Here is a 21,105-nt window from a genome sequence, read left to right on the forward strand (position 1 = left end):
TTTTTAAATTGCAGCTGAGACAATAGTCTGATAAAAGACATGCAAAAGAGGGATGAGGTCAGAGAAAGCATCTCAGAAGGGACCCTCCTGGGCTCTCTGAAAAGTAGAAGCAAGGGACAGAAGAGGTGTCTTCACACTTGGGAGATTCTGTTATTATGACATACAATAAAGGTAATGTTAGTATAAATGGTTTTAGTTTCCTGTCTGGACTATCTCAAGGGCTGACAGCGAATGGAAAAAGCTCTGACTTTTTCTAATTTTCTGAATTGGGCTTTCCTCTTCTTGTTTCATTTTGGTTCTTCTTGTTTTTTCTTTCTGAAATGTTTCCAGGGGACAGTCACACGTTGTATTCAAGGTAAAGGTAAAGGTTCCCCTTGCACATATGTGCTAGCTGTTCCTGACTCTAGGGGGCACTGCTCATCTCTGTTTGAAAGCTGAAGAGCCAGCGTTGTCCGAAGACGTCTCCATGGTCATGTGGCTGGCATGACTAAATGCCGAAGGCGCATGGAACGCTGTTACCTTCCCACCAAAGGTGGTCCCTATTTTTCTACTTGCATTTATACATGCTTTCGAACTGCTAGGTTGGCAGAATCTGAGACAAGTAATGGGAGCTCAATCCGTTATGCGGCGCTAGGGATTTGAATCGCCGCACTGCCGACCTTTCTGATCGACAAACTCAGCAGCTTAGCCACTGAGCCACCGCGTCCCTGGTTGTATTCCAGCAGACATCCCAATTAAAATGCTTTCAGCAGCATCGCTTCAAGACATTTAATTGTAGAACCATAGTAGGTATATAGATGCACACTCAATGTTATGATAGTTAATGTCTCTCAAGGGAGAAATTATACACAGTGTTTTTCTGGGAGCAGTTTTCATTTTAAAACTTCCTGGAAAGAATCAACTTCTGTGCCTACATACCCATTTTAATGTTTAGAATTCCTGTTTCCTTGAACATGCTATTCCACTCACAAACATTTCAAAACATTTTCAGCTGTCTTTCTTTTACATTAGATGGCCAACTTCTACCTAGTGTGCAAACCTTGGCCTGCTCATTGCCAGCTATAAAACATGTTTCAAGAAAGAGAAAAGCATTTGCGATATAACCTTATGGTAAATGCAGAAAGAGGAATAAAATCATCGGTACCATGTATGGAATGGGGAGTTGAAAATAAATTAAGCCCGTTCCCCATTTCCTCTAGAATGACATTTGACCATTTCAAAAGACCTGGCAATAAAACATATGATTGAGTGATCACCAGAGAATGCCTTTGCTATAAAGCAACACATTAGTGGTGTGTTAGGTATGCCACAACTGTACTTGTGGTTAATGCTATTGCAGGCAGCAAATGAGCTTAAACTGAGCCCCGGGGATATCCCAATGGAACTATTTATACTTTAAGACAGGTGTTACTGTACATTATATAAAGGTTTGATGTGCAGTATTAAACTACATGCTGGGGTTGGGGAATTGTAGAAGAGATAGAAATGCAATTGAGAACTGATTATTTGGATCCTTTAAAAAAAATTCAAACCTGAAGATCCTTTTAAATAGCAATAGTGCTTCGACTTACATACAGCTTCATAGTGTTTTACAGCCCTCTCTAAGCGGTTTACAAAATCAGCATATTGCCCCCAACAATCTGGATCCTTATTTTACAACTTTGGAAGGATGGAAAGCTGAGTCAATTAAGCCGGTCAGGATCGAACTTCGGGCAATGGGCAGAATTAGCCTGCAATACTACATTCCTACCACTGCACCACCATGGCTCTTCTTAAACGTGAAATACAGTATTTGCACAATGTTTTCCTTCCTTTTGCATCCATCTGTACATCTTTAAAAAATTGAGCAGGAGGTGGTGGACACTGTCCATAGGGGGATGTAAGACCAGAGCTTATATTATTTGTCCCCCTACCACAAGTTCCCCTATTTAGTCTTTAACCCTTTGAGTAGTATTTGGAGCCTGTGTGAAGAATGACAGTTTGATGAAATCTATTACTGCCAATTCAATTGTATCTTACCCACAAGAAGGAGAGGCAGAAAGGAAAGGAAAAAGAAAGAAAGAAAAGGAAGAAAAAAAGAAAGGAGGGAGGGAGGGAGGAAATGTGCTATCCGTAAAGCAGAAAAAAATGCTGCAAATCTTGAATACTTGGAAATCATTTATCAGGACTTATTTATGCAACAGAAGGATGGTTGCTGCTATTCCTAGCTAAGGACAAATGCAGATGTGTTTGGCATTGACCCCCTCCTCTTCTTTTGATAGACAGAACAAAGTAGCACTTGTTGAAGGTCAATTTCATAAGAATAATATCCAAGGGCTTGACATTCTACTAGCCCTTCCACTTCTGCCTTAGTGCTTTGAAACTTGGGACCAATTATTTTTCTTGTTGCTATTTATTTCAGAGCTGTCAATGGCCTCCTACCCTGCCCAAAATCTTGGATGACTCGCTCCCACTTCTCTGAGCAAAAGCATCTGAAGCTTCCCAGGCTAACATTCCAGGTTTCTTCTTTTAGTTGCCCCTAGAACGTAGCACATGTCTGAAGGCAGGATCAGCCTTCCCTCTAAATGAGAGAAGACTTGTGAAGGTAGGTTGTTGGATGTGGCAGCCTTTCAATTCCTGAGCTCTTCCCTCTCTCTCTCTCTCCCCCTCCCTCCCTCTCTCTTTCTCTCTCTCTCTGTTTCTCTCTCCCCCTCCCCCCTCTCTCTGTCTCTCTCTCTCTCCTCTTTCTCTCTCTCTTTCTGTCTGTCTCTTTCTGTTTCTCTCTCCTCCTCCCCCCTCCCGTCTGTCTCTTTCTCTTCTCTCTCCCCCTCCCTCTCCCTCTCTCTCTCTCTCTCTCTGTCTCCCTCTGTTTCTCTCTCCCTCTCCCTTCCTCTCACTCCCCCTCCCCTATCTCTCCCTCCCTCCCTCTCCCTTCCTCAATTACTCCCTCTTTTTTCCTCTCCCTTCCTCCCTCCCTCCCCCCTTCCTCCATCATTTCCTCTCTCTCTTTCTCTCTCTCTCTCACACACACAGAACTCACCTCTTGCCAAATAAAAACCAGAGCAAGTGCATATATCATATCACAAATCCAGGAGGCATGTGGATCATTTGAACAGGATGTTTCAGTGCTATCGTGGTTTGGATCTCTGGCTACCGCTAACACAGAAATGTTTGTGCATCCCAGCCTCCAGCATTCTTGCTGTTAAGCTTTCCCTCCAGGCTTTAATGTGGCTGCTTCTATTGATGGATGGAATTAGCCACTGAAGTATCAGGAATAGGATGTGCAAAAGATGTGGCATTGCAATATAAATGACTTTTATCCTTCTTGAGGTGTTCTGATCTAATCTGAAATATGACCGCGAAAGGCCATATTTTTAATCTCTAGTTTAAAAAACAACAACAGCTCATAGGTAGGTGGGATTTTTTTATATATAATTTGGGAAGAATGGTGGGAAAGTTGGCAGCTTTCCTCAAGAATGAAATGGAAGGAACAAGAGATATAAAAAGGATAGTGAGGGGGGAAAAGATTGCTCCAAAAGAAATAAAACTTGTTGGGTGGCTGACCTCAAAGTTGGTATGATAATAGATGGGGCATTGTGCTGGCAGACTAGCCAATTTTTTTCATTGAGATTTAATGAGGGTGTATGAGAGAGATAGAGACAGAGAATATGAACCCCCAAACAGCCTAAGTGTCACATGGGATCAAAATCAGTGAATTAGTGCAATGTTTCTCAACCTCAGGAACTTTAAGATGTACGGACTCCAAAGTTCCTGAGGTTGAGAAATCCTGAGTTGGTGGACAGAACATTGGGCAAGCCACTGAAGCTTTCATGGTGACACTCCACCTGCCACCTTGTCAATTTTTTAAAATAAAATTTTATTTGAATTTTAAATCTATATAGTATGTAAAAATGGCTGTGTGTGTGTGTGTGTGTGTGTGTGTGTGTTCCAGCATAACTCTGGAACGCTTTCAGCAATTTCAACCAAACTAGGTACACAAATGACTTACTCTCTGGAAACAAATACTGTGGGGGTAAGACACCCCTAAAACCCCTTGGGGTGCGTGTTCTGTTAAGATACAGCATGTTGTGCCTTAAAATGGCTTCTACTGTGCAGCTTCACAGTACTCCACAAGGGGGCTCCCTCTGGTGAGGGGGAAAATCCAACATTAGAAATTAGGTTTGGTCCGGACATTTCCCCCCTATAAATAAATGCACGGGCAACACCAGGTTATCGGCTAGTACACAATAAAATCTAACAAGAACTAATATTAGACTCTTCTGTACTCACCCATTGACATGAAACAAAAAGGGGAGTAATCTCCATTCAGGCAGAGGACTTTAGTTAAACTTCCAACCAATTAGAATTAGAATTGCCAAGAGTTTCCTTTCACAAGGTCCTCTTTAATAGCTCTAGGACTAGATCCTCTCCATGTTGAAAGGCATTCCATTTAAATTTCGGCAGGGAAAAACTATTCAGTGGGATCTTATATAACTTTGTGAAAAATATTTTTCTACGTCTTTACCTTTGGAAAATTCATAGGATTCTCCTATGTATTGCTACAGTCAATCACGTGTGACTGGTAAAATGTCTTGATGAGTGCATGCCATCCCAAGAGCCTCATGAATCAGAGCTCGGGAGAGTTCTTTGGCTTTGGGATTTATCTTTCACATGTGCTTCAACTAGCTGAGTTTCTACAAGGCCAGTTGATGGACAGAGGCAGAATTGCCATATATTACCTAAGAAATCAGCCATCAGTCATGTATGTAAGGGGTCTCCAGAGCAACCGATCCCCTCATCTAATATACAATTGTTTCCCAATAAAGTGACCTGATACTGAACCAGGGCATTTGCAGGGAGAGGTAAAAAACTCAAGATGGCACCTACAGTGGTGGGATCCTGCCGGTTTAATAACCGGTTGGGTGATCGCTTTTTTTGTGATTGTGTGCGCAGTTTTATCAAAACTTACCTTCCACATTTCTTCTGGGGAGTAACACAGCTGAGCCGCGGCAATCAGCTCTGCCATGCGAATCAACTGAGAGGATATCGGTAAGTAAAGCGGAGAGGCGGCCGGCCAACTTGATCATTGGAGTGAACCGGTTAACTCCCAGCTGATCGTAGGAGCTACCGGTTTGCCCGAACCGGTCCGAACTGGCTAAATCCCACCCCTGGCGCAGCTACAACCATGTGATCCAAGTTCTGTATGAGTGATGTCACAGGAAAAAGGGTGGAGTATAAATTGCGCAATTGTAACCGACATCTTGGCTTTTTTTCGAGGCGGACAACCCAAAGCCTTACCTGACTTTGAGATTCTGTTCCAAAAAGTCCAGACAAAAGCCACCTTTACAGTTGTGCAACAATGACAGTAAATTACCCCATAACAATAGAAAGAAGCTTTATTTCATAAAAAGTTTATAAAATGCATATTGTACAAAAATAAAGTCTGTAGAGAACTTTGCTTAACACAAACGGCTGAAACATCAATTGGAGGTGAAGTAAAAATCCCCAATAATAACAACTATCTGTTTTAATTTTTTTTTTCAGTTCTTATTTCCAGAGTGGGCAAAAATCACCAACTTTACCTTTTTGGTTTGTTAGCATTAGGCTGCCATTAAAGGATGGGACAGGCTGGGGAAACAGGCTGAGGGAAAGCTACTGTTTGCTGAAAGAGGCTCACAGCAAAGGCCAAAGTGATTTCTGTAAAGGTGCTTGAATGCTTCATGAAAAGAGACGGAACCTATTGCCCCGGTTGGTTTGGATTAATATTTTGAGGGTATCATTTTGCCTTCTGCAGACTTCCCTGTCTGAAAAGATAACTGGACTCATGCATATGGAAAAACTTGAGAATAGGAGCCATGATGTTCTTACATCATCAAATCCATTAGATTTTTCCCATTGATGACCACATAGTACCATATTATGATTAAGGATAAACCAGTCATATAAGTATGACCTAGCCCAAACATGACAGCTAATTGTTCAGAATACGTACCAGCCGAATTTATGTCTTGCTGATTTATCTTACAGGGAACAGTATGAGGTCCATGCATTGCACTAAACCATAAACCATGGTTTCAACACAGCAGTTAGATAGCTTCACAAAAGCCAAAAATAAAACATTTAGTAAATTGTGGCTTAACACAAGATGTGAAACTGCTATTGGTCCTGACTTGCCAGAAGCAATCAAGATTCAACAGACTGATTGGTTTGTAATGCAGCCTGTTTGGTAATATTCTTTCCACATTAAGATTCAGATTGTGGAAACTCATTAAAGGATAAACTTTCGTGCAGTCTTGTATCCTGTCATATGACCATTCTATCACTATTCCCTCATCATTCCACCCCCCCCCCCCGTTTGGATAAAATCCAGTAAAATTCCTTTTGTTTCAGTGGGAATATTAAACAAATGTTTAAATCCTCTCTATGAAAGCCAGACTTACAGGAAACATCAAAGGTTCCCTGGAAAGGAAATTAAAACTGGAAGTCAATGTGACAATAATTCTAGCCGAAAGAGTGTTAGGTTGCTCTCCGGAGTAAGTCCCCTTGAATGCAATCAATTTTACTTCTGAGTAGATAGGCATCGACGCCGTTAATAATTATTTATATGTGGAAATATAGGGTAGCAGCTGGCTGTGTTACTGTAGCTCAATAATTTTGAATTCAGTGAGTCTTGATCCTCACCAGCGTGGCTGATGGCAAGAGACCTGGCATCTTGTAAGTCAAAATATCTGGATGGTCCTAGACTGCCTTCCTCTATGCTAAGCTATAGGGTTATGGAGGCTTCAAAAAGTATATCAGAAAAGTCCTTTGAACCTTGCACAGTTGCACAAGTGTGAATGCAAGACTCTGTTAGACAATAAGGCAGCTCATAATTGTTCAGGTTACTACCTGAACTTGAAGAAAAGTTACAGTTGCTTTAAGAATCACACACGTCAACTCCTTAAAGCAGTGAGATTGTTCTAGAGCACAGATGTCAAACTCGCCATGTCACATTGGCATCACGTGACATTTTGTGACATTTTTCCCATTCAAGGAGCTGGGGTAGCTGTGGTTTGCATGTGACACAATTGGCCCATGGGCCGCTAGTTTGACACTCCTGTTCTAGAGGCCTGCTGGGGGTGGGGGTGGGGGTTGCAGAAAGATTTTTTTAACAAAAGCAGAGAGCTGTCAAGCTTGTGTAAGACATTTGAAGCCCCTTGCCTGAATCATTTTTGAAGCAGGCACAGCCCTTTTAAACAATTAAAACTAGGGGGATGTGTTCCTTTTCATTTAAATTGGGAATGCTGCTGAACACAGCAGAATATAAAATGAACACGGACAACAATAGCCACACAAATTTCTGGAGCAACATAATAAAAAGTGGCTTCAAGACAAGCTTTAGGCAGGCACGTAAGATGTAATCCACAGAAAGGTCAACATCCCTAGGACAAAATCAAAATATTTTGCTGGAAGCTTTAGAAACCTTTTCCCAAATGGATGGAACACATTCTCGATGACAGAGATATACTGAACTGTTGGCTTAAATCCCGCTCAGATCCCATTCTTGCAAAAGATATTTCTCAAATGCAAAGGCCGCATGAATGAAGTGTATGCAGAAGCCCAGCAAAATTACTTCTCGACGTTTCCAAAAACAAAGTGCTTGGAATTATTTTTAATATAATTCTCATATACCCACTCCGACTGAATTACGTGACCTTAAATCTACTTCATTTCAGTGGAATGCTAATTTGATGTTCCATTGGTTTCAGAAATCTTATTTTCAATGTTAATAAGAATAGAGTTATAGCCTGGGATATGATATACGGTATGTTCTCTGGATTACAGTCACTTATGTTTTATTGGAGACCAACTGTATATAAAAAAAAATAAAGTCAAAAAGAGATAGAAATTGCACTTACAATATTTGGATGAAAATTATAGTGGTCCCATGTCTGTAATACATTAGTAATGGTAGCAGAGTCAGACATGAAAAAAACTGGCATATTTGCAGGTTTAGTCAAAGTTTCAATAGCATCCCTGATAATGTAATCAAAGTGACACCTGTATTTTTATGTGCACACATGACATGCATAAAAAACAGGTGGGAATTGGAACCCACTACTGTGGCTGCAAGGTAATTTCTGCAGGCAAATGATCAGGAACATCAATTCTTCTGTACTTGCTTTCTAGTGTGAAAAAATAAGGCTACATTTTCATAAAACTTTGATTATGGGTTAATTGGTGTTGAGTGTGTTTTTATTCTTTTTCATTATTACATAATCCACATGTGCTCTGTAGTTTTTGGCAGAATGTGAAACATGGATTTCTTTTCTCTTTGGTCTTTATCTTATCAAATTCTGAGGGTTTTTTTTTTCAAATTCCACGTTAATTATTATGGTGTTGCAATTCCAATAAATATTCTATCTGCTACATCAAAGTAGTTGTTGAATTTCTACCAGAGAGGTAAAAGACAAAGGATTCCTTTTTCTTGGAAGAAACCTCTGAACACTGTGGGACTGGAGGAATTTCTATTTTGGGTTGTCTACACATAGCAGATTTAACTTAAGAGGGAGATTGTGGGATTCTATTTTATAGTTCCTAGCCATCTCACCTTGGTAAACTGTATATGTTGAGACACAGGTCTTCCTTGCCTCCATAGTCCAACTGAATGAAGGTGGGATTGGCAAGTAGGAAATGGTGAGCATAAAGTTATGTGTCCCAAGAAGCCACAAGTAATCATCCTATGAGATAATATATTGCATGAAAAAAAATAAAGGTGTGGCAGGAAGAATGGAAAGCTTAATTCAAGAATATATTAAGATTCATGAAAAGTTCCTTTATCTCAGTATGTCTATGGAGATTCTCAGTCATCCAGGTAATGGTTGTCCCAAAGATGCTTTTTCAAAAGGAAACTGGACTTTGTTTTTCCTTGAAGATTTTTTGCTTCTCACCCAAGAAACTTCTTCAGTTCTCAAACAATGCACTTCAGAACTGAAGAAGCTTCTTGGATGAAAAGCAAAACGTCTTCAAGGAAAAACAAAGTCCAGTTGCCCTTTGAAAAAAGCACCTTTGGGACAATTATATCTTGGTAGTAAAATGGTAGGCAATAGCAGCAGAAATAGCAAACCAGCTTCAAACATGTAAGGTCTTCATTCTCATTTCCTGGGAACTCTGCTTTAAGAACATTAGATAAGAAGCCTTGGAGAGCAAACTCTTTTTAGCTATTGTCAGTCAGAATCAAAAGACAGGACAAAATGATCTCGCTTATTATGAACTATTGTCATAAAGTAATAAGGATCCTAAAATTTGCACAATTTAAATCCCTCCCCCCATGCTCCTCTTTAAAAACAAGGAGAGCACCATTAGAAACGTCGATTCAATTGTTAGGTGTATTTAAACAATGTTTTAGCAGCTTAAGACCAATTCTAGAAACTAATATCTGCCAAAGACTACAGAAATACTATATACCATATTTTTAGGAGTATAAGATGCACCAGAGTATAAGATGCACCTTAGTTTTGGGGGAGGAAAATAAGAAAAAAATATTCTGCCTCTATCTAGCAGCATCCATGGTATTCATCTGGCTAGCATCCTGTCAGTGTGTGAGAGAGTTGAGGACTGTTTGGAAACAAACAGTATTTTCTGTGTGAGCAACAAGGAGCCTGGGCGTGGCTTGTTCTGTACTAAAGCTGCATGCTGTGCTGATATCTGAAACTAAAAACTGAAAGTGAAACTTCTCTCCTCTGCTGAACTACCATGTTGGAAAACCTGCATTTGGTATTGTCTATTTACTTAATGTGCTATATTATATGTAAAGGGAAGTTATTGAATCCTGCTGAATCAGTTACTTGTGTGTGTTTTTTGAATGCCTCATTTTTTTGGCTATATTTGGTGTATAAGATGCACCCAAATTTTCACCCTCTTTTTTTGGGGGGGGGGAGATGCGTCTTATACTCTAAAAATATGGTAATTACTTTTTCATAAGGGGTGAAATGTTCAGATAGTAGGAATATCTTTCCAGGTGTACGATGCTCTTGACCAATGCTACGCAAGGACATAAAATGCTTCTTGGGAGAAGGGTTTGAGATATCCCAAGAAACATTATGTTCCATTTGAAGTAGAAACAATGTAGAAAATTAAGAGTCGCCAAATTGGGCACTATCAAATCTTGTTCACTTCACTGAGACAACATTAAACAAATGCTTAACTTTCTTGTCTTAGTGACCAATGACTAAGCCTTTGCTGCAATGGGTTTGCCTCCCCTCTAAGACCCTTTCAAATAGATACTTTTATAGTTGCTATTTTAGGGGTTGTGTCAAACAATACAAGCTTGGGCATCCAACAATTTGTATGCAGATTTCCACTGAAATGCACTTCAGATAATTTAAAAGGACATTGTATTAAAAATGTAAGCATGCAGTGCTTCCCAATTTTAGCAACTTTAGCAACAGGCTGGCTGAGGAATTCTGGGAGTTGAAGTCCACCTTTCTTAAAGTTGATAAGGGTGGGAAACTCCGATCTACTCCATCAGTTGACCCAGTGGCTTCTTATGGGAGAGGATGGTCTTGGAAATGAATATAGCTCAGTCGTTTGAAAGTCATCACTGTTATTATTTCAAATAACTCATCTTTGATGGCCTCCAATCACTTCCCTATGCTGAATGTGGCCAAGGAAGAGACATCTCAAAATTAAACCCATTAACATCTGACAGGATATTCAGGTATTAAATTATTATTGATATTTTCTGGTGTTTATGATACTCTGCCCTCTCCCCCCCACTCCCCATCAAAGGTAACAAAGTATGACATATCCTGAACGGTCAGAAGTTAGGGAATCTCCAAACTTTCAACTAGTTAAAGAAGATGATGAAAGTTTTATCAATGATAAAACATATTGCAATGGGTATGATGAAGTGCTATCCACCTGGGCTTTCATAATTTTTGTTCAAATGGTAAAGTAAGTGATTTTTTAAAAAAACAACAACAACAGTTTGAATTCCTGATATTAATTCTTAATACTTTTTTTTTCAAAAAAAGAAAAACTGTATTACCTTGATCCCAGCATCACTATCCCATTGTAACTTTGGCACCTCTTTAGAAGAAAGAAGCTTTAAATAAATAATGAAACTGAAACTCATGTCTGAACCGTAATAAATAATAATAATAATAACTTAAAATCTCAATAAATATTTTCTCTAGATTTGACTTTAGACAGGATGCATTGCATCAAGTAGTCTTTCTCTTCACTCACGATAACCGCAAATAAAAAATGTAGTTCATTAAGTAAGCGATCTTAGTCCTTCTTTAAACCAAAAAAAGATCCACATTTTTTTTTAAATGGCATTTTGCTAGACAGGTGATTAAAAACACAGCCCGCTATGTTGGGAAACAGAAAAGGTACCATCCCTCTCCCTCCTGCATTAATCCTTTATCACTTACATTCTAAATTAGTTCGCTTTTAGAAATCCTCCATCTTTTTCATCATCATTTGTTTAGAATTCAGCAATATACTTAAAAGTTGAGCTTGACTTCTTTCCCGTACAGGTACTCCTTGACTTACGTCCACCATCGAGACCAGAAGTTCTGTCGCTAAGCAAGATGGTCGTTAGGTGAGCCCCACTCGATTTTACAACCTTTTTCTGTCACGGTTGCTAAGCAAATTACTCCAGTTATTAAGTGAATCACACGATTAAGTGAACTCGGCTTCACCCATCGACTTTGCTTGTTGGAAGCCAGCTGGGAAGGTGATCACAGATGGTGATCTCCTGACTCAAAATGCTGCAACAGTTGTAAATACGGTGCACGCCAGTTGCCAAGCAAGATCATGGGGATAATGCAATGGTCATAAGTGTGAGGACCATTTGTAAATCCCCCTTTTCAGAGCCAATAACTTCAAAAGGTTGGCACGCAAATTATTGTTAATTGAGGACTACCTGTATATAAAAATATGGAATTGCTTTCGATTTACAGCTAGTCCTCGAATTACTGTTGCTAAGGGAAACATTTGTTAAGTGAGTTTGCCCCATTTTATGACTTCTCTTGTCACCGTTGTTAAGTGAATCATTGCAGCTGCTAAGTTAGCAACATGGTTGTTAAGCTTCCCCATCGACTTTGCTTGTTAGAAGGTTGGCAAAAGCTGATCCCATGGCCACGGGACACTGCAACCATCATAAATATGAGTCAGTTATCCAGCATCTGAATTTTGATCACCTGAAGCATGGGGATTGCTGCGACAGTTGTAAGTGTGAAAAACGGGCCTAAGTCACTTTTTTCAGTGCCGTTGTAACTTTGAACGGTCATTAAATGAACTCTTGTAAGTCAAGGACTACTTGTATATGTAACTCCATTTGAAGCTTGAAGTAACGGAGGACTCTGTTGTGAGTTTCCTTTCTGACCGATTGGTATGGGTAGAATAATTCTGCATTAGTCACAAGGCAGAAGGAAAAGAAGCTTGTTAATGTCTTTACATCACAAAAAAAGAGAGGGATGTTGTGATGTACAATTGATCTAAGTGGTCTGGTAAATCAAGAGCAGAATTTCAAGTTTAGATTTTGGTGAAGGATTTCTAAAAGAGACTATTAGCAATGGAAGACAAAGGTCTACAATTGCTAGGCTTTCCATAAACAAGTATCAAAAAAAGTGCCGAGTGAATTGTTGGGAACTGTCAGTTCTCAAGCTGGACAAATTTAGCCAGCAAAGTTCTGCTAGGATAATTTCCTCCTTTCATCAAGTGTGTTTTCTCCATTATAACATTTCTATACATTCCACTCTTGCATCTCAAATATCCTGATAAATTCCTCAGGATTGCTCACACAGTGGCCTTCTTCAACCTGGGATCTCAGTTTTCCGAATGCTTCAGCCAGTATGGCCATTAGGAAGAATTCTGGAAACCCAGTTCATATTAACTGGAGGATGCAAGGCGGAGGTGGGTTCAGGCTGCCATTACTACTGGTTCGGTGCCCGAAAAATTTTGCACACGCGTGCTGGCTTTGCTCACGCACGCACCAGACATGCACCCCCTGCGTGTGCGCATTTACACTTAAAATGATCTGTGCATGTGCACAACATTTAAAAAGGAATAAAAATTACATTTTTTTCAATGAAGGTTGCTCTGCGCATGTGCAGAGCAGAAAATCGAGATGGCACTGCTGAGGATAGAACCGGTACGGTCACGTGTCCGCCGGAGTTACTACCTATTTGGTCGAAGCGGACCGAATAGGTAGGAACCCACCTCTGATGCAAAATTAGGGAAGGTTTGGATCAGGGGGGTCTACGAGGGATGAAGGTCAACAAGACCGAAATCATGGATGTGGCTGGATAACCAAAGCCTTGTTCCTTTTTAACATGCATCAGACATATTTAAAAAGGGTTGGCACTCCAGTCACCATCTAATCATAGTGGCCATTCTGACATTGTTGATTCCACCCCCAGGAGCCCCTGCATCTGATCATAAAACACATTCTTCTCAATATGAAAGACAGATTATGCCTCCAGATTGGGATGAAGGCCTGCGATCAATAGTTTAACTTCCATTTGGGGAGGGAGGGTGGTAGTGGTAGAAAACAAAGAAGGAAGAAGGGGGCTTGTGTTGATAAGCACCTGTTCGGCTAAGTTTTGTGCCAATGGTGGATCACCTCAAAACCAATGGTGTAAAGTATTTCCCATTCATCCTGGATCTCATCCCCTGAGCATTGATGTCTATTTGCCTTCCTGTAGTAACCAAAAGCTCCATCATGTTGTAGCTTCACCAAGTATCCCGTGCTGGATTTCCACCAACCAGGCTCGCACAGCTGTTGTTCTCCTGTATGCTTGGTCCTCTTCCTTCATTTGAAGCCAACGTTTTTCCTTTCCTCGGGAGCCTTGGTCCCCTTCTTTGCCCATTTTAGCAGGAATGCAATATCGTAGCCCGTGTCCAAACACACAAGGACATCAAACGCACCCACATTTTTTAGCGGAATGTTTCCTCAGTATGTGATAAGTTGATAGGTCATCGTCCAAAAACGAAAGGTCGTCATCGTAAGCAATGGGTCTGCAACAAGGCTGTGGCCTGATTTTGTCACTGACCAACTTTTTATTTTGGGTTAAATTGTTTAAAATTTGGTCATACAGGGTTACAGCAGTCTCGCACGAACCACTACAATAACGGAAAATCAATTCTTCTTTGGTTGTGTATCCCAATCCCAAGTCAGTCACATTTAAGTGAATCTCACTTAAGACACAATCCCGAGAGTTGAGTCTTTGAGCTCTCCGTCCTTTCTTCTTGTTGGAATTATTGTTCCTTCCGGCATTTTGCCGGTTTCTTTGCCGTTTGGAGAAATGTGGTTTATCTGGTGATCTCTTCAGTCTTTTTAAAGTGGTTTGAATAAAATCCATCACCTCCTCAAGTTGGCTGGGATAATCCACAGGCATGTTAGCTGTTGGGAAAAGGAAAAAAACAACTTGTCAAATGATTGCGTATCCATCTTACTTCACATGGAGAAAAGGATCTTACTTACTGAAATTTCTAGCAGGCACATGGTTAAATCTGGGAGTGACAACTGCATACGTTAAAGGCTGCAAAATTCAATTTTTAAAATTTGATTTATTACTGGATCCAACTCAACAATGACACTCTGAGTGATATACACTAACAAAACACAAGCCATAAACCATAGCGTTAAAACAGATATTGTACAATATATAAATACGACATACAGAATATAAATAGATGAAACAATTACCATAATATAAATAACCAAAAGAAAACTCTGCTCAACTGCACCCAAATTATCCCATGATCCTGATGTTGTGGCCCACCAGCGGCCAGCAGAGCTGGCAGCAGATTCAGACAGTGAGGAGGTTGGGGAGGAACATGGGCCAGTCCTGGAGTCTGGGAAAGGCTCTGATGAGGGCTCTATGCTGGAGGCAGAGAGGGGACCAGAGTTGTATTCCAGTTATCAGAGTATGCCTTCAGAGTCAGACATCAGTGAGGCAGAGAACAGCTGGAGCCTGTTCCCAGTGCGCACATGTACAGAGTTGTCAGATGAAGGGAACAGCTAAAGAACAGGGGTTGACTTGGGATTTGGGATGAATGGCTGCTCCCAGAGGAAAAAAAAGAGGAGCGAAAGGGGAGGGGAGTTTGCAGGAGACAATTAGTTCGCTTAATTGGTTCGGGACTCTCTGAGACTCCTTGCCAAGTTTTGCAGATATTGGCCTGTCAGCTCTCCAAGCCAGATTAGGTCTGTGACTGTACATCTTCGCTTGAAAGACTTTGCTGGATGTGAATGAGCAGAATTCACAGTAAATTAATAAAAGGGTTTTTTTAAAAAAAGAATTTTATTGGTTTTTAAACATTTATAGGGAAGGGTAGATGGATATACAAAAAATTTTGGCAGCTACATCGTGCTGAAGGTAGAAATCTCTCCAAATCTCACAACTTTTACAGAAATTATTATTATTTTTATTATTATTATTATTTATTAGACTTGTTAGCCGCTCCCTCTCCACGAAGGGACTCGGAAAGGAAAACAAAAGAAAGGAAAACAAAAGATAAAAGATAAGCAGAAACAGCATCTTGTTATACATTATATCAACCATATGTTCAATCATCTCTTTTACCACTTTCTAATATATCAACAATTACAATAATATTTCAAATACATTTATTTTTGTGACCTGAGTCTTTTCAATATTGCTCCCTCCCCGCTGTCTTCTGGCGGAGCCACAGCCCCTCCCTCCCTCATATCTTGTGTATTATCACCTTTTTCACTACCTCTTATGGTTTCGTCCTCTAGGAGGGAACTGTGTTTTTTCATGAAGGCCTCTGCCTCCACAACTGAATTGATTCCAATTCTGTTTCCCTCCCAGAAGATCAACATTCCTTCTGGCAATAACCATCTAAACCAAACTCCTTTATTATATAATTTCTTTGATAAGGAGGAATACTTCCTCCTCTTATCTCTTATTTTTTTTCAGAATTTGTTTAAGAATGGCAATTTCTTTATCTTTATATTTTAGTGGTCACCCCCTTTGGGCTCCCAAAAACCTCATCGCTCGTGGTCTTCCTAAGAAATTTAATGTGGACTTCCCTTGGAACATTATGTGTTCTGGCATATTCTGAATTGATTCTATAAACCAGGTCCATATCCCACCACAACTGTTCTTTATCTCTCTTAATGTATTCTGCTAAGTTTGTACACATAGTATCCTTAAGATCTTCATCTTCTGTCTTGGGTAGGTTCTGGAATCTGAGAAAAAGGGACATTCTTTCAAGTAACATCTTTACCATGAAGTTTTCCAATTCTCTATTCTCCTTCTGAGTTGCCTTCACCTCCTCCCTCAACCCAACCACACTCTCCTCCAGTACACCAACCCTCTGTTTATTTTCTGTTGTTTGCTGCTGTGCATCTCTGAGTTGTTCTTTAAAATCTGTCAGCTCTTTTTTCAGTTCTTCTTGTCCCTTCATAATAGCCTGGAACATTTGGGTAACTGATAAGTCCTTTGAACTCTCTCCAGCCCCTTCCTGTTGTAAGAATGATGAAATTTTTGTCTGTTGGGTCATTGGGCTGGATGTAGAGAAAGTGGGTGCCGAAGCTGCCTTACCCGGCGGTGGTTTTCTGGGCCCCATTTGTTAAGTTCAGAGATAAGTGCAAATCTTATACAAAAGAAATGGTGTCTGTGGAATGTGCAGCTGGGTGATGCCGAGGAAGCAGACAAGCCCAGAAGTGAATGTTAATCCTTAGTCACAGTTCCAAGCCAGAAGAAGAAAATCAAATAATCCAAATCCAGAAAGACCACAAAACAGGGGGGGGGGCTCCAGGAGACCTCCGGGAAGTAATAGTAATATAAAGCCAGAAATTCCTTCAAAGGTAGTTTCAAAAGGCTAGTTTCATTTATAAGAGCGAAGAAGAAGACGGAAGTGGGCCATCTTGGCTCCCCCTTTCACAGGGAACCAGAGAGCAAAGCATCCAAAGTTTCCATAAGGCTTTAAAAACAGTTCAAGAATCACTTCTTGTAATTGTGATATAAATCTTTCTCATAGTTAGTACAAGTGGATAATTCAACGTTTTACCCTCTCACTCCATTCTGAGATCGAAAGATAGTCCAAATGCTGCTTTAGCCAAGGGGGGTAAAAAAAAAAAAAAACCTCCAATCTTGCAACTTTAAATAGATTGAATCCACAACTTGCAAAAAGCTGTTACTCATCAATTAAATCGTGTTAAAAGAAATTAGAGCAAACTTCTCACCTCTAGCACTTCTACTGCAACTTCTGATTGATTGTTTCCTTCCGGAATCCATTCGGCGAAGGGGCAGGCAGCCAACAGCTGCGCTATGCGCCCCCCTTCGCTCCCCAGCTCCTGGGGCGAGACTGGAGGCCCCCCGACAGCTGCCGCCGCTTCCGAGGGCTCCAGCAAGCCGCCCTATGGCAGGTGGTCCCTCAAAGACCCCCTGTGCTCCTAAAAGGAGCCCACCAAAGAGACAAGCAGCGGACGGCAACGTCCGTCGCCTCCGGGGACCGGAAGTGATCTCAATAAAATAAGACTTTGCTGGATGTGAATGAGCAGAATTCACAGTGAATTAATAAAAGGGTTTTTTGTCGGGACAAGGAATTTGCTTCATATTCTCGGGAAGCCTGGGTCACAACATATGACAGCTTAACAAAATGTATGTTCTATAGCCGTGATGGCGAACCTATGGCACGCGTGCCACAAGTGGCACGCGGAGCCATTTGTCAGGGAACGTGAGGCGCTGTCCTGTCAGCTGGCCAGCACGCATGCGCGCGCTGGCCAGCTGAGTTCACCTTTTCAAAAGCTATTTTTCACCCTCCTGAGGCTCCAGAGGCTTTATAGGAGCCTGGGGAGGGCGAAAAGAGCCTCCCCCGCCCCCTGGAGGCCCTCCGGAGGCTTCAGGGGCTGTCCGGAGGCTTCCCTGAAGCCTTCGGAACGCTTAAAACCACCCTCCGAGCAAACCGGAAGTGACTTCCGGGTTGCTCGGAGGGTCGTTTTAAGCATTCCGAAGGCTTCAGGGACCGTCCGGAGGCTTCCCTGATGCCTCTGGGGGGCAGGGGAGGCTCTTTTCGCCCTCCCCAGGCTCCTATAAAGCCTCTGGACCCTGGGGAGGGCGAAAAAAGTATGTAAAAATGGGGGGTTGCGCGTTGTGCGCGCATGCGCACTGGGGGGGGTCGTGCGTTGCATTATGGGTGTGGCACACCTGCACATGACCCCCCTTCGCTCCCCCCCACTTGTGGCACGCAAGCCAAAAAAGGTTCGCCATCGCTGTTGTATAGGCATGATTTCAAAATTCACAACGATTAACACATTTTTATCAAGACTAAAACATCCATTGCTGCCTTCTTCTTTTAGGTACAATGAGGTGATTGTGAAAATTCCAACATTACTTTTGATGTTGAAAGAGGTCCATAAGATAGGCTAACCTATTTAATACATATCCATTGGTTGACTAAGTGTTTCCATGGAAAACTAGATTAAGTGAAATATTAGACTGTGATGTATTCTCACAGCACCTAGTCACTCCTGAACAGACAGAAAACTTCCTTAACTTGATATTCCCAATGCATTGGAGTACAACTGTAATTTCTATCCAGAGGAACCACTGGGAATTATGAAAGTGGTGATCTGATACATTTGGAGGGTTCAGATTACAGAAAAATTGGTCTATTCCTTGTCTATGACACTCTATAAGTTGCCTATTCATAGTTCTATCCCATTTCCACAACTGTCTGAGCATTGTTACCCACCTTTTAATGTAAAAATGGCCACGAATTACAGCTGGGGGAGGAGGACATTTTTATTTGGAGCATGGCAATGACAGAGTGAGCAGGATTTAAATGTTGGCCTTCAAATTTATTCAGGCTGGGTTTGCACACAAAAATCACTTTTACTGATCACTTTTAAAGTTTGAACGCAACTAGTGCAAAGAAAAATATGGGATCTGTAAAACAGGTCTTCAGGCCACATCTAGCCCATGGTTCACAGGATTGCCATAGGATCACCACTCCTGATTTACTGGAAAACATCTTCCTGGATTCAAGCCACTTTCAATCTATCTATGTGGGAATGCATCTCCTCCTTTGAGTGACACTTGCCCTGGAGAATTGCATTATAGATATTATCCCCTCAACAAATATTCTTATCCAATCCCAGCAAAATTGGTACGGTTCAAAGACTGAGTGCAATGATTAGGAATTATGGTAGTCGTAATCAACGATAATGAAGATAACCCTGGCATATGCAGATAGTATGGAAGCAAGCAGACAACTTTATAATAACAGAACTATTTGAAGGATGAGTAAGAAAGTTGACCTTGACAGAAATAAGCCTGTTATCAAAACAAGGAGAAAATGGTAGCTTAAGTCCTAACCAAGCAGAAAGTATACAGAAGCGGGTAGATAAGACTCCTCCTTAATTCACATGGGTATAAGAAGGGACAGGAAATATTTCACAATTAGATTTGCAAGGTTCTATTATTACATCCCATATCAAAGTAGTTTTAGCCTGCTTGTAGAGTTGATTTCCTGGTCTGGCCTACATGATAAGATAAAGGTAAAGGTTCCCCTTACACATATGTGCTAGTCATTCCTTGACTCTAAGTGGCGGTACTCATCTCCGTTTCAAAGCTGAAGAGCCAAGGCTGTCCGAAGGTGTCTCTATGGTCACGTGGCCGGCATGACTAAATGCCAAAGGTACACGGAACACTGTTACCTTCCCACCAAAGGTGGTCCCTATTTTTCTACTTGCATTTTTACATGCTTTCAGACTGCTAGGTTGGCAGAAGCTGGGACAAGTAACGGGAGCTCACTCGTTACGTGGCACTAGGGATACGAACCGCCAAACTGCCGACCTTTCTGATCGACAAGTTAGCGTCTTAGCCATTGAGCCACCGCGTCTATATAGGGGGCCTATATAAAACGAAAGATAACCCAAATATTCCAGCCTGCTTTGCAGATATGGCCGTGACTGGGAAGGAATCTGCACTGACAAGTTAGAACTTAAAGACTGTAGAATTGGAAGGGACTGCAAGGCTTCTCTAGTCAAACCCTCTGCAAACGTGTAGGAAAACTAATTAAATCATCCATGGCAAGCAGGTATCTAGCCTTTAAAAAAAAATCCACAGATGGAGAACCAACAACCTCCTTAGGTAAACTATTCCTGTTGTTTGCATCCAGATGAAGAATGGAAATCTTCATTGCAAAATGTGCAAGCTTTGGAGGAAATGGAAACATGTTCACCAATGATGGATGATGTATTAACAATGCTAAGAAAAAAACAAATGTTGAATGACTCAAACCATCCTTGTTTGCATACTAAGCTAGAAAAGACAGCTGGCCAGGAATCCTTCCTATAATATAAACTAGTACTGTATTTTTTTTTTCAACAGGACGAAAAGTTGCTTCCAATTTGCTGATGCACTGAAAAAATAGGCAGCAGAGGCCTATTTATTTGATATTTTTTGTGTCTGTTATAATTCCTTCTGTGAGACCATCTATGACAGTGGTTCTCAACCTTCCCAATTCCCTTTAATACAGTTCCTCATGTTGTGGTGACCCCCAACCATAAAATTGGTGTCTCGGTTCCAAAGACCATCGAAAATGTGTGTTTTCCGATGGTCTTAGGTGACCCCTGTGAAAGGGTCGTTCGACCCCCAAAGGGGTCCCGACCCACAGGTTGAGAACCACTGATCTATGACAAGGGTGTAAAACTCAAGACCCGCGGACCGCAGATCTGGCCCATGGTGCCACCCCGGGAACACCGAAGGACGGGCCTGCAGTGCCTCTGCCAGCAAAAACAAAGCTCTGGAAGGCCACGCGAGGTCCCCCGAGCTCCGCTTTCAGCTGCAACTGTCTCCTAGAACCCTCTGCCAGCAAAAACAGAGCTCGGGAGGACTGTGTGCCACCCTCCTGAGTTCCGTTTTCGCTGGCAGAGCGCTCGGGCCATCACAGATGCCCCTGACATGAGTGACATCAAACTGGCCATACTCATCCTGGCCATCCCCCCCCCCCCAAGGTGAAATAGAAATACTTTTCCGGTCGGAGTACCCAAAGCGCATGTGCGTGCCAGGACCCTTCAAAATAGAATGCATGCACCCCCCACGTGTGCCCCATCCCCTTACATGCACGGCAGAGACCCAAAGACCAGCTGTTTGGGAGGCA

The 21,105-nt window shown here is 41.5% G+C and overlaps 1 protein-coding gene across 3 annotated transcripts in view; it reads right to left on the minus strand.

Moving 5' to 3' along the window:
- Positions 1–10,866: 10,866 nt before the first annotated feature.
- GDNF (glial cell derived neurotrophic factor) overlaps positions 10,867–21,105 on the minus strand; it is a 39,638-nt gene continuing 29,399 nt past the window's right edge. For 2 of the 3 annotated variants that reach the window (XM_081945293.1, XM_081945294.1), the window contains one exon: positions 10,867–14,371. In XM_081945293.1, the coding sequence (XP_081801419.1) occupies positions 13,887–14,371 (485 nt within the window). In that variant the 3' untranslated portion in view covers positions 10,867–13,886. Of the gene's footprint in view, positions 14,372–14,452; positions 14,511–21,105 lie in introns of all 3 variants that reach the window. The other variant, XM_081945295.1, reaches the window with a different exon arrangement.

Source organism: Natrix helvetica (genome assembly GCF_964273705.1).
Source record: "Natrix helvetica genome assembly, chromosome: 2".
Lineage (NCBI taxonomy): Eukaryota > Metazoa > Chordata > Lepidosauria > Squamata > Natricidae > Natrix > Natrix helvetica.